The sequence below is a fragment of the Mustela putorius genome, unplaced genomic scaffold (assembly GCF_011764305.1).
Source record: "Mustela putorius furo isolate JIRA1106 unplaced genomic scaffold, ASM1176430v1.1 tig00000765_pilon_pilon_pilon, whole genome shotgun sequence".
NCBI lineage: Eukaryota > Metazoa > Chordata > Mammalia > Carnivora > Mustelidae > Mustela > Mustela putorius.
In genome coordinates, this window is record NW_025421470.1 from 3,930,218 (window position 1) to 3,943,612 (window position 13,395).

The following is a 13,395-nucleotide window of genomic DNA, read 5'->3' on the forward strand; positions in this document are numbered from 1 at the left end:
GCAGCAGGCGCAGGTGCACAAGTGCAGACCGCACAGCGTGAGTCCAGGCCTCGCGGTCCCGGACGATAGAATAAGAAAGACTGTCGATGTGATGACGCATCAGTAGGAATCACCCTATTGGAGGAAGAGAGAACAGAATTAAGAATCATGAAGAGGGTGGCGGCTGGGTGGCTCAGTCGGTTAAGTGTCTGCCTTCGGCTCGGGTCATGATCCTAGAGATCCTGGGATCGGGCCTCACATGGGGCTCCCTGTTCAGCGGGGAACCTGCTTCTCCCTCTCCTTCTGCCTGCCGCACCCCCTGCTTGTACTCTCTGGGTCAAGTAAATAAATAAAATATTTTTAAAATTTTACAAAAAGAATCATGAAGGGGTCTATGGACAATATCAAGCAGCCCAACAAGAAGCTGTTTCAGCCCATGGAGAAGAAGAGAATGAAATTGAAGCAGAAATTATGGACAATTCCCCCATTTTTTTTCAAGTGGGCGCCATGCCCAGCTTGGAACCCCATGCAGGACTTGAACTCGCAACCCTGAGATCAAGACGCGAGCTGAGATCAAGAGTCAGATCCTCAACCGACTAAGCCACCCAGGTGTGTCCCCACATTTGTTTTGATTGGTTGTTTGTTTTTTAATTCTAACTTACAGATCCGATAGTCCCAGAAAACCCCTAAAACCCCAGCATAATTTGGCGCAATGGTAATGACCGCAGACCCCAGAAACTGAGCTTCAGACGCCTGCTTCTTGGCCGCAGTGGGAGAGCGCGCACGCATCACGGAATCCAGTCGTGCATTCGAGTACGTGGGCTACCCCTACCCCTAGGATGGTGGCAAGGACTGATGACTAGTCAGTGATGAGAGATAATGTGGCACCTGGCACAAAGCCTGGAACGGATGACATGGTGGATGCCACGGCGACGGCTGTCCCCAGTGAGGAGCCCAGCAGCTGAGCTCTGGTCCCTTGGAAAGACCTTTTGGGTCACGGGGTTTCCAAATCAAAACGGATCCCCGTTCTGGCGAGCAGGACGGTGCTTGTGTGGACAGAGGACAGGGTATGTGAGCTCGGGGAGGACCTGGAGCATCCTAATATGGGGGTCCTTGTAATCAGCTGATGGTCCTTCACCATCCTACCTGGACTGAGTCAAGAAATCACGGGGCTGCTGGGTGAGCCTCCAGCTGTCACAGAGACTCCTGAACAGAGTGGCTTCCACCAGGAAACTCCAGGAAGAGACGCACAGGGGAGGAGGAAGAGGAAAACAATCAGGCCACCAGGAGGAAGGCCCCCGTGTGGCTTGTTGCCAGGATGCCACAGCCCGGGTATAAAGGCTGCCTGGGGAAGGAGCCTCCAGACCAGCCCCGTCCTCCACCCTGACTCCACTCCAGCCCCACGCCACCATGTGCCAGTCCAGCTGCTCCACGGGCTGCCAGCCGGCCGGCTGCGTACCCAGCTCCTGCCAGACGTCCTGCTATGTGCTCAGCCCATGCCAGACGTCCTGCTGTGTGCCCAGCTCCTGCCAGACGTCCTGCTGTGTGCCCAGCTCCTGCCAGACGTCCTGCTGCGTGCCCGTGAGCTGCAAGCCAGCCGTGTGTGTGCCCATGAGCTGCAAGCCAGCTGTGTGCCTGCCTGTGAGCTGCAAGACCATAGTGTATGTGGCTCCCTCCTGCCAGTCCTCTGGGGGCTGCCAGCCCTCCTGCTCCACCCTGCTCTGCAGACCTGTCCCCTGCAGCACCCCTACCTGCTGCTGAGCCCACGGCCTCCTAGGACCCCTCCTCCAGGGGTCAGAGATAGCTGCTCTCCCAGCTCCTACCAGGCAGCCCAGACATCACCCACTTCAGACCTTCCGGACCCGACTAGACCATCTTACAGCAGAGCCACTTGATCCCTGGTACCCAGGCGGAGAGTCGCCCCCAGTGTCTCTGGCTGGTGCAAGGTGTCCAGCTCTGCAGCCCCCGCACAAAAGTCTAATAAATCCCAGAGTGATCTGAAGCCCACCGAGTGTGTGCACCGTCTCTCCTTTGGGCCTGTCCCTGAACTGCTTCCTCTGCTCGTGGCTCCCAGAATCCATGAACGCTGCCTCTGCGGAGAGGCCACAAGTTACCAGATGTCTGTACCCTGGGGGACCGGCCACTCTAGGGTGGCCTCTTGGGCAAGTGGGAGCGCCTAGCTCAGGGGCCCTGCGCCCTGGGCTTCCTTTGGTCCCCCTTGGTCCCTTGAAGCAGCGAGGTTATTTCTTACTCTTCTGGGGGGACTGAGGACGAATCCCTAAATTTGGGGTTTGACCCTTTTTAGGTAAAAAGGTCCCCTGCTCAGCAACCAATATGCAGAGCCAACCCAGTCTCAAAATTAAAGTGTACGCCCTACAGACGAGTAGGGCTCCTCTTTCTCCCATTCAGGGGACAGGGCTTTGTGGGTGACTTTCGTAGCTCCCGGAGATGTCCACACCGTCATCCCCAGAACCGATGAACACAGCCCTGCAGGCACGGCAGCTCCCCAGGCGGGGCGAACTGAGAGTCTTGCCCCCGGAGCCGTCCTGGATTGGTTCGGGGGCTCACGTCATCCCAGGGGCGTGGGAGAAGGGACAGGAAGGGCGGCCGCGGAGGAGGCGGCCGCGGGAAGAGGGGCCCTGGGCTGCGGGCTTGGAGCCCCGTCACCTCCGACTCCTTCTCTCCGCGGGCAACGGTAGCCCGCGATGGTGTAGACGCCCCGCCTGTGAGCAGTTCTGTTGGCCGTGTAGATGCCCACGGAGCAGGCGGCGCCGCTAGTGGCTGGAAGGGACCGGGACCGGGTCGTGCAGGTGTTCCGGGAGGACCGCCGTGTGTGCGGTATGTCTTGGGGGCCACGGCACAGACAGAGCCTCTCCGTGGCACAGCCTCGGGTGGCTGCCCTCCTGTGTGCCCCTGCGTGGAGCCTGCACTGTGCCGGGTCGGGACACCTGGCCCAGAACGTGCCCCTGACAGCGTGGGCTCAGCCCCTGGTGGGACCCCGGGCCACCCAAGAGCAAGGATGCTGGGGCCGCCCTGGGCGGGAGGTGGGGGACGCCCAGAGCGTGCACGGTCATCAGCACAAGGGAGCCGGGGCACACCGGGGTGCCAGAGGGGAGCTGTCTGAGAACCGAGAAGTAGTCTAAGAAGAGCACTGTGGGGGTGGGGGTCCTTCCTGCGGCGGGATCACGGATCCATGGATCTGGAAATGTCCATTATCGTGAGGTCACGGGCTACGTGATGGGAAATTCAGAGGGACTCTCAGAGCACCTGCTGTGCACAGCTCTGCCTCATCCTTGGTCCCTGCAGACCCCACGCCGCCGCCTGTCACCGTCCCGGGTGTCCCGCCCCTGCGAGTCAGGCCCTCACCTCGCAGACACCCTCTCTCCAGGCACCCTGCAGCCACGGCGCCATCCGCCAGACAGCGGGGGAGGCCTGCGCCGGGTCCTCAGTGATGCTTTTGAGGGCAGTGACCGTCTGGGTCGGAGGCATGACAGTGATGGGGTGTCCGGGGCCGGGGAGCTGCCCGCAGAAGGGCTCCCGTGATCTGGAGGGTCTCAGAGCATCGGGCATTGTCCCCGCACTGTGTACACGTGTAAAGAAGCCTCCCGAGGTAAAGACTCCTGTCACCTCCGACTCCACCCCCGCCCCCACCCTTGGGCAGTGGTGCCTAGCTAACCATGTAGACTCCCTATCTGTGAGCAGTCTGGCTGACCATGTAGATGCCCCACCTGTGATCAGTCAGACTGACTGTGTAGACACCCCTTCCGTGAGCAGTCTGGCTGACTGGGTAGATGCCCCATCTGTGAGCAGGCTGGCTGACCGTGTAGACACCCCGGTATGGCGCAGTCCAGCAGACTGTGTAGGTGCTCTGTCTGTGAGTAGTCTGGCTGACTGGGTAGTCCGCCCGTCTGTGAGCAGTCCAGCCGTGTCGATGCCCCGTCTGAGAGCCGTCCAGCTGATCGACTAGGCACTGTCTATGAGCAGTCTGAGTGACTGTAGACACCCCGTCTGTGAGCAGTCCGACTGACCGGGTAGACAGTCTGTGAGCAGCCTGGCTAACTGTGTAGACACCCTGTCTCTAAGCAGTCCAACTGACTGCGTGGACACCGTGTCTGTGAGCAGTTCCGCTGACCAAGTAGACACTGTCTGTGAGCAGTCTGACTGACCACGTAGACACCCCGTCTGTGAGCAGTGCAGCCGACCATGTAAACGTCCTGGCTGGGAGCAGCCTGGCCACCCGTGGCCGGCCATGCCTTTTCCAGCTGTGACCGACTTTCCTGCAGGAGCCGCCAGAAGGTCCTAGATGTTCTGGAGCCCCTGGGCCAGAGCCAGGGAGCGTCCTGCAGCCCCCCCATCCCTCCCACGCACTATTTTGGCGACACTGGGCTTTGCTGGTGTCCACGGGAGTCTACAACCCTGCACTTCAGTCTTTGGTTACGGATGCGGTGGGAGCTTCCTCCACGTCGTTGACTCTGTGCCGTGAAGAATCCACCGAGGTCCCTGTTCATTTAGCTGTGCAGGTGGTCACATTTCCCTGCAAACGAGCAAGTAATGGGTACAGGTTTTCAGTAAGTTCAGGCGGACTGAGGGATTTAAGGGTCAAGGTGGGCTTGCAACCCAGCCCCTTTCTCTTGAAAGGCCCCCTGAGGTTTCTGCTCCGTCTCCACCTCCCTGGGGTAGAGCTAACTTGGGACAGAGCCAGCGGCTGTGGAGAGGTAGAGACCTCCTGCTCCTCCTCCCGCCTGCCGGGCCTCTGCTGCTGCTCTGCTCCTGGGGGCCTCTTCCATCTGTTCCTGGCACAAGGGGTGAGTAGGGAGCCTGATGCTGACCTGGCTGGTCTGACTCTCTAGGACTTGTGGTCCACGGAGACTGCAGGCTCCCTTGACTCTCTAGCACTTGTGGTCCACGGAGACTGCAGGCTCCCTTGACTCTCTAGCACTTGTGGTCCACGGAGACTGCAGGCTCATCATCTTCCAATGTTCTGAGCATTTGTCAACAAATCCTTTTTCTCCCTGTCTCCCCAATCAGACCTTGAAGTCTTGAGTAGAATGAATGAGGTCTGAACCGACCCTTGCACCCCTCTGGGGGCCTACAGGGATTTGCTGGTGCTTCAGGGCATCAGCCCTTGTGCCCAGACCAGCATGCAGGCATTCCTCTGGGCGGCACCTCTCTCCGAGGGAGGCGGCGTGGTGCTAGGTACTGGACCCACACGTTCCCACCTGTTAGGTCGTGCTGCTCCTCAGCTTACCTTTAACCTGCATGGGTAGCAGGTGACGAGAGATAACGTGGCACCTGGCACAAAGCCGGGACCAGATGACATGGTGGATGCCATGGCCAGGACTGTCCCCAGTGAGGAGCCCAGCCCATGGGCTCTGGTCCCTTGGGAAGACCTTTTGGGTGACGGGGTTTCCCAATCAAAACAGGGATCCCCGGTCTGGCAAGCAGGGCGGTGCTTGTGTGGACAGAGGACAGGGTATGTATGCTCGGGGAGGACCTGGAGCATCCTGATATGGAGGCCCTTGTCCCCAGCCGATGGTCCTTCACCATCCTACCTGGGCTGGGTCGAGAAATCATGAGGCTGCTGGGTCACGCTGAGCCTCCAGCTGTCACAGAGTCTCCTGAACAGAGTCGCTTCCACCAGGACACTCCAGGAAGAGACGCACAGGGGAGGAGGAGGAAGAGGAAAACAATCAGGCCACCAGGAGGAAGGCCCCCGTGTGGCTTGTTGCCAGGATGCCACAGCCCGGGTATAAAGGCTGCCTGGGGAAGGAGCCTCCAGACCAGCCCCGTCCTCCACCCTGACTCCACTCCAGCCCCACGCCACCATGTGCCAGTCCAGCTGCTCCACGGGCTGCCAGCCGGCCGGCTGCGTACCCAGCTCCTGCCAGATGTCCTGCTATGTGCTCAGCCCCTGCCAGACGTCCTGCTGTGTGCCCAGCTCCTGCCAGACGTCCTGCTGTGTGCCCAGCTCCTGTCAGACGTCCTGCTGTGTGCCCAGCTCCTGCCAGATGTCCTGCTGCATGCCCGTGAGCTGCAAGCCAGCCGTGTGTGTGCCCATGAGCTGCAAGCCAGCCGTGTGCCTGCCTGTGAGCTGCAAGCCCATTGTGTATGTGGCTCCCTCCTGCCAGTCCTCTGGGGGCTGCCAGCCCTCCTGCTCCACCCTGCTCTGCAGACCTGTCCCCTGCAGCACCCCTACCTGCTGCTGAGCCCACGGCCTCCTAGGACCCCTCCTCCAGGGGTCAGAGATAGCTGCTCTCCCAGCTCCTACCAGGCAGCCCAGACATCACCCCCTTCAGACCTTCTGGACTAGACCATCTTACAGCAAAGCCACTTGATCCCCGGTACCCAGGCGGAGAGTCGCCCCAGTGTCTCTGGTTGGTGCAGGGTGCCCAGCTCTGCAGCCCCCGCACAAAAGTCTAATAAATCCCAGAGTGATCTGAAGCCCACCGAGTGTGTGCACCGTCTCTCCTTTGCGCCTGTCCCTGAACTGCTTCCTCTGCTCGTGGCTCCCAGAATCCATGAACGCTGCCTCTGCAGAGAGGCCACAGGTTACCAGATGTCTGTACCCGGGGGGACCGGCCACTCTAGGGTGGTCTCTTGGGCAAGTGGGAGCGCCTAGCTCAGGGGCCCTGCCCCCTGGGCTTCCTTTGGTCCCCCTTGGTCCCTTGAACCAGCGAGGTTATTTCTTACTCTTCTGGGGGGACTGAGGACGAATCCCTAAATTTGGGGTTTGACCCTTTTTAGGTAAAAAGGTCCCCTGCTCAGCAACCAATATGCAGAGCCAACCCAGTCTCGAAATTAAAGTGTACGCCCTACAGACGAGTAGGGCTCCTCTTTCTCCCATTCAGGGGACAGGGCTTTGTGGGTGACTTTCGTAGCTCCCGGAGATGTCCACACCGTCATCCCCAGAACCGGTGAACACAGCCCTGCAGGCACGGCAGCTCCCCAGGCGGGGCGAACTGAGAGTCTTGCCCAGGAGCCGTCCTGGATTGGTTCGGGGGCTCACGTCATCCCAGGGGCGTGGGAGAAGGGACAGGAAGGGCGGCCGCGGAGGAGGCGGCCGCGGGAAGAGGGGCCCTGGGCTGCGGGCTTGGAGCCCCGTCACCTCCGACTCCTTCTCTCCGCGGGCAACGGTAGCCCGCGACGGTGTAGACGCCCCACCTATGAGCAGTTCTGTTGGCCATGTAGATGCCCACGGAGCAGGCGGCGCCGCTAGTGGCTGGAAGGGACCGGGACCGGGTCGTGCAGGTGTTCCGGGAGGACCGCCGTGTGTGCGGTATGTCTTGGGGGCCACGGCACAGACAGAGCCTCTCCGTGGCACAGCCTCGGGTGGCTGCCCTCCTGTGTGCCCCTGCGTGGAGCCTGCACTGTGCCGGGTCGGGACACCCGGCCCAGAACGTGCCCCTGACAGCGTGGGCTCAGCCCCTGGGGTGGGACCCCGAGCCACTCAAGAGCAAGGATGCTGAGGCCGCCCTGGGCGGGAGGTGGGGGACGCCCAGAGCGTGCACGGTCATCAGCACAAGGGAGCCGGGGCACACCGGGGTGCCAGAGGGGAGCTGTCTGAGAACCGAGAAGTAGTCTAAGAAGAGCACTGTGGGGGTGGGGGGGTCCTTCCTGCGGCGGGATCACGGATCCGCGGAACTGGAAATGTCCATTACCGTGAGGTCACGGGCTACGTGATGGGAAATTCAGAGGGACTCTCAGAGCACCTGCTGTGCACAGCTCTGCCTCATCCTTGGTCCCTGCGGACCCCACGCCGGCCGCCTGTCACCGTCCCGGGTGTCCTGTCCCTGCGAGTCAGGCCCTCACCTCGCAGACACCCTCTCTCCAGGCACCCCGCAGCCACGGCGCCATCCACCAGACAGCGGGGGAGGCCTGCCCCGGGTCCTCAGTGATGCTTTTGAGGGCAGTGACCGTCTGGGTCGGAGGCATGACAGTGATGGGGTGTCCGGGGCCGGGGAGCTGCCCGCAGAAGGGCTCCCGTGATCTGGAGGGTCTCAGAGCATCGGGCATTGTCCCCGCACTGTGTACACGTGTAAAGAAGCCTCCCGAGGTAAAGACTCCTGTCACCTCCGACTCCACCCCCGCCCCCACCCTTGGGCAGTGGTGCCTAGCTAACCATGTAGACTCCCTATCTGTGAGCAGTCTGGCTGACCATGTAGATGCCCCACCTGTGATCAGTCAGACTGACTGTGTAGACACCCCTTCCGTGAGCAGTCTGGCTGACTGGGTAGATGCCCCATCTGTGAGCAGGCTGGCTGACCGTGTAGACACCCCGGTATGGCGCAGTCCAGCAGACTGTGTAGGTGCTCTGTCTGTGAGTAGTCTGGCTGACTGGGTAGTCCGCCCGTCTGTGAGCAGTCCAGCCGTGTCGATGCCCCGTCTGAGAGCCGTCCAGCTGATCGACTAGGCACTGTCTATGAGCAGTCTGAGTGACTGTAGACACCCCGTCTGTGAGCAGTCCGACTGACCGGGTAGACAGTCTGTGAGCAGCCTGGCTAACTGTGTAGACACCCTGTCTCTAAGCAGTCCAACTGACTGCGTGGACACCGTGTCTGTGAGCAGTTCCGCTGACCAAGTAGACACTGTCTGTGAGCAGTCTGACTGACCACGTAGACACCCCGTCTGTGAGCAGTGCAGCCGACCATGTAAACGTCCTGGCTGGGAGCAGCCTGGCCACCCGTGGCCGGCCATGCCTTTTCCAGCTGTGACCGACTTTCCTGCAGGAGCCGCCAGAAGGTCCTAGATGTTCTGGAGCCCCTGGGCCAGAGCCAGGGAGCGTCCTGCAGCCCCATCCCTCCCACGCACTATTTTGGCGACACTGGGCTTTGCTGGTGTCCACGGGAGTCTACAACCCTGCACTTCAGTCTTTGGTTACGGATGCGGTGGGAGCTTCCTCCACGTCGTTGACTCTGTGCCGTGAAGAATCCACCGAGGTCCCTGTTCATTTAGCTGTGCAGGTGGTCACATTTCCCTGCAAACGAGCAAGTAATGGGTACAGGTTTTCAGTAAGTTCAGGCGGACTGAGGGATTTAAGGGTCAAGGTGGGCTTGCAACCCAGCCCCTTTCTCTTGAAAGGCCCCCTGAGGTTTCTGCTCCGTCTCCACCTCCCTGGGGTAGAGCTAACTTGGGACAGAGCCCGCGGCTGTGGAGAGGTAGAGACCTCCTGCTCCTCCTCCCGCCTGCAGGGCCTCTGCTGCTGCTCTGCTCCTGGGGGCCTCTTCCATCTGTTCCTGGCACAAGGGGTGAGTAGGGAGCCTGATGCTGACCTGGCTGGTCTGACTCTCTAGGACTTGTGGTCCACTGAGACTGCAGGCTCCCTTGACTCTCTAGCACTTGTGGTCCACGGAGACTGCAGGCTCATCATCTTCCATTGTCCTGAGCATTTGTCAACAAATCCTTTTTCTCCCTGTCTCCCCAATCAGACCTTGAAGTCTTGAGTAGAATGAATGATGTCTGAACCGACCCTTGCACCCCTCTGGGGCCCTACACGGATTTGCTGGTGCTTCAGGGCATCAGCCCTTGTGCCCAGACCAGCATGCAGGCATTCCTCTGGGCGGCACCTCTCTCCGAGGGAGGCGGCGTGGTGCTAGGTACTGGACCCTCAAATTCCCACCAGTTAGGTCGTGCTGCTCCTCAGCTCACATTTAACCTGCATGGGTATGGGACAGGCATGGGCGAGACCCCAAAGTCCCCTCAGGGTCCAACCCTTGTGCAACCTTGCCCACCCCCTCCCCTGGCCCAGGCTTGGAGGGCTCGTCACTGCGGGGAGGGCAGGGCCCCAGGGTGGAGAAGGAACACGGAGTGTGCAGAGCCACATTCAGACCTCATCATCTCTCAGGGGCTTTGAACTTGGAGTTTGAGAATATGTCTTTATTGTTGGCTTCCACCAGAAAGAGCTCCAGTCTGGAGCGGTCTCTGGGGTCCGAGGAGGAGGAGAAAACAAACACTGGTCTCTAGGACATGACACAAACATTTTATTGATTATAGCGATTGGCCTTTGTTACGTGGAACACGAGCAACCGGCCCCACAGAAGAGGGTTCCCGGGGAGCCGCAGTCCACCCCCACTGAGGGACTGGTGGGCATCTCTTCTCAGGAAAGGATGGGCGGCATGTTCAGGTCCCCAGTAGACAGCAGCTGTGTGTCCACCAACGGGCAGAGGGATGGTCTTGGACGTAAGAGCTCCTGAGAGAGGACATTTGTGCCCAGGAGCAAAGACAGCAGTGCCAGACGCAGAAGTTCAAGCTGGTCAGCAGCACGACTTCTGGGCCGAGGCAGGCACACAGCAGGCCTGGCGGGAGCACACAGGGCAGCAGAGCAGGGACACGCAGGAGGCTCGGCGGCAGCAGCTGGGCTGGCAGGAGGAGGCAGGGGCACAGCAGGAGGAGGCGGGCATGCAGCAGGCGAGCCTGCACACGGGGCGGCAGAGCAGCGACACGCAGGAGGACGGTCCGCAGGGGGACGAGGAGCAGGGGCTGGGCTGGCAGCAGGAGGAGGGCCCGGAGCAGACAGGGGTGCAGCAGACGGGCTTGCAGCAGACAGGGGTGCAGCAGACGGGCTTACAGCAGACAGGGGTGCAGCAGACAGGCTGGCAGCAGTCTTCCTGGCAGGGAGAGGAGCTGCAGCAGGAGGGCTGGCAGCTAGATTGCTGGCAGCATGAGGAGGCTGAGCAGGGGGAGGCCTGGCAGCAGACAGGGGTGCAGCAGACGGGCTTGCAACAGACAGGGGTGCAGCAGACGGGCTTGCAGCAGACAGACACACAGCAGTCTTCCTGGCAGGGGGAGGAGCTGCAGCAGGAGGGCTGGCAGGAGCTGGTGCAGGCTGGTTGGCAGGGGCTGGACCCGCAGCTCGCAGGGGTGCAGATGAGAGTCAGGCAGGAGGGGGCACAGCAGGTGGGCACACAGCAGGAGGGGGCACAGCAGGTGGGGGCACAGCAGGGGGGCTCGCAGCAGCTCTCTGGGCAGTCGTCCACCTGCCAGGAGTCGGAGCAGGTGTCCCAGGAGCCGGGCAGGCAGACGCGGCTGCCGTAGCTCCGGTCGCTGGAGCAGACGGACAGGGTGGATGCGGCCATGGTGGGGCGGTGGGGCTGGAGGAGGCTGAGAGTGTGAATGTGAGTGTGTGTGAGTGTGAGTGTGTGAGGTGCTGGTTTGCCTGTCGGCTTTTATACCCTCCAGCGTGTGTGTGCGTGTATGTGTGTGTGTGTGTGTGTGTGTGTGTGTGTTGTCTCCGCCGTCGGCTCACCACGCCTTCCTTCCTTGTTGGTCTGAGAGCTGGTAACAGGGAAGACCTCGTTCGTGCTGGTTTATTTTCCACAATTAGTTTTTACTCATTAAATGGCGAGGATGTTGTAGGACTGTTTTCCTGTCTGTTCTTTGTTGATCTCCAGAAAACTTGTGGAGACTATTGGAGGCAGGTTTTGCTGAAGGACTGCCATGGTTTCTAAGGTCACGTTCCTGCAGAGCTTGGTGTGAGGTCGGGATCCTGCAGACCAGCCCCATCAGTGTGTGAGCACTTGGGGAGGACTGTCAGGGCCATTGCACGCCCAGCTGTCGAGTGTCTGCAAGGGCCGTCGAGAGGGTGAGACATGCACAAAATAGGAAAACCTGATGAGGGAACACATGCAATGTGTGTGCGCTGGGGCCGGAGACCGTCGAGGGCTGGGGGACTGGAGACCGTCGAGGGCTGGAAACTCGGGGCATGAGAACCCTCCCCTTGTCCCCGAACTATCATCATTGCTGTCATTTCAATCAAAGCCCAAAGGGAATCTCCTTGGCACATATATTGAAGTGATTGAATGGCCAGAAATATGGGCAGGATGTGTGATGGAGAAAAGGTGAATATAAAATTTTAAAGTCCTTACAAGGCAGGAGGGGGTACAAAAGAACCAGAAACAAAACTGAAAACATTCAGATTCCCAATAAGCACATGGAAAACTACCTGAACTCATTAATGAAGTTCGTCAAATTAAAACATAAATGTCCCACCTGTAAGATCAACCAAAATTTACCATGTTAATAGTTTCCAGTGCTGCTGAGTATGGAGGCCTCACTCCCAGAAACCTCCAGCAGGCATGATTTTTACAGATTGAGCCCATAATATATAAAATGTATAATTCCATCCATTTTAAAGCGTACAAGTCAGTGATGTCTAGCAAAGCCACAATGTTGTGCAACTGTGGTCACCAGCTCGATCTAGAGCCTTCTTGTCCCTCCAGAAGGAAATCCTGAACTAGGAAGGAGTCCCTCTGCAGTCCCCGTCAGTCACTAATCTGCTTTCTGTCCCTGTGGGTTTGCCTATTCCACACCTCTCATGTGTAAGGAATCACACAGTTCATGGCCTCTTATGTCTGACTCCGGTCACTGAGTGTGATGTTTTCCAGGCTCGTCCGTGTTGTAGCACGTGCCCGTGTTTCACTCCTGTACCTGGCTCAGTAATATTTCAGCAAATGGGTTCGCCACATTTTATGTCTCCGTTCCTTAGTCAGTGGACATTTGGGTCATTTCCACCTTTTGGCTGTTGGGAATTGTGCTGCCCCTGGACATTTTTGTCAAGTTTCTGTTTGAATTTTGTACAAGTTTCCCAAAACATTTTACATTTCCAGCAACAAGGTACAAAGCTCTCGTTTCTCCACATGCTCCCCAGCACTGCTTCTGCTGTGTTCTTCTTCTTCTTTGTTAAATTGTGGCCATCCTACTGGGTGTTCAGTGGCATCCTATTTGGTTTTGGTTTTCCCTGATGTCCAGTGGATATTGGGCTTCCTTTCAAGTGCTTTTTGGCCATCTGTGATTCTCCTTCTGGAGAAATGTCTATCCAAATGTTTAACCCATTTTTAATCAGGTTGTTTGTCCTTTTGTTGTTGAGTTACAGGAGTTATGCATTCTGGACACTAGACCCCTATCAGAGTTATGATTTGCAAATATCTTCTCCATTCTGTAGGCTGTCTTGTCTTTTTCTCTTGATAGCATCCTTTGATACATAAAGCTTTAAAATTTTGTGAACTCTGATTCATGTGTTTTTTTGTTGTTGTTGCCTGTGCTTCTGGTGTCCTATCTGAGAAACCATTGCCAAATGTAAGGTCATGCAGACTTAACCCTATGTTTTCTTTCTAGAGTATTATAGCTTCATCTCCTATGTTTAGGTCTTTGATCCACTTTGAGTTGATTTTTGTATATGGCGTGAGGTAGGGTTCAACTGTTGATCTGTCTCTTCTCTGATTTGGGGCAAATCCTAAGTATTAGGGATACGGCATATTTTCTGTGGTACTCGTTGTGAATATTAATTCTTTCTAACTTGTTTTTGCCTTATACTTCCTTAGGACATTATCATTCCATCTCTATCTATCCATCCATCTGTCTCTCTACCTACCTACTATATCTCCGTCTTAATGTAGAACAAAGGGAACACAAGATAATTGA

The 13,395-nt window shown here is 58.2% G+C and overlaps 3 protein-coding genes across 3 annotated transcripts; 2 read left to right on the plus strand and 1 right to left on the minus strand.

Moving 5' to 3' along the window:
- The first annotated feature begins 643 nt into the window (after positions 1-643).
- Positions 644-1,980, plus strand: LOC123393214 (keratin-associated protein 12-1-like). Its single transcript, XM_045084555.1, has one exon. It carries the CDS (start codon positions 1,390-1,392, stop codon positions 1,738-1,740), a length of 351 nt encoding a protein of 116 aa, XP_044940490.1. The 5' UTR covers positions 644-1,389; the 3' UTR covers positions 1,741-1,980.
- A 3,681-nt stretch (positions 1,981-5,661) lies between these two features.
- On the plus strand, positions 5,662-6,334 carry LOC123393215 (keratin-associated protein 12-1-like). The gene is made up of 2 exons (XM_045084556.1): positions 5,662-5,849; positions 5,928-6,334. Exons 1-2 carry the CDS (start codon positions 5,805-5,807, stop codon positions 6,183-6,185), a joined length of 303 nt encoding a protein of 100 aa, XP_044940491.1. The 5' UTR covers positions 5,662-5,804; the 3' UTR covers positions 6,186-6,334.
- Positions 6,335-10,229: 3,895 nt separating this feature from the next.
- LOC123393216 (keratin-associated protein 10-3-like) lies at positions 10,230-11,097 on the minus strand. The gene is made up of 2 exons (XM_045084557.1): positions 10,742-11,097; positions 10,230-10,645 (listed from the first exon to the last, which is right to left on the minus strand). The coding sequence occupies exons 1-2, from the start codon at positions 11,049-11,051 to the stop codon at positions 10,230-10,232; spliced, it is 726 nt and encodes a 241-aa protein (XP_044940492.1). The 5' UTR covers positions 11,052-11,097.
- Positions 11,098-13,395: the final 2,298 nt, after the last annotated feature.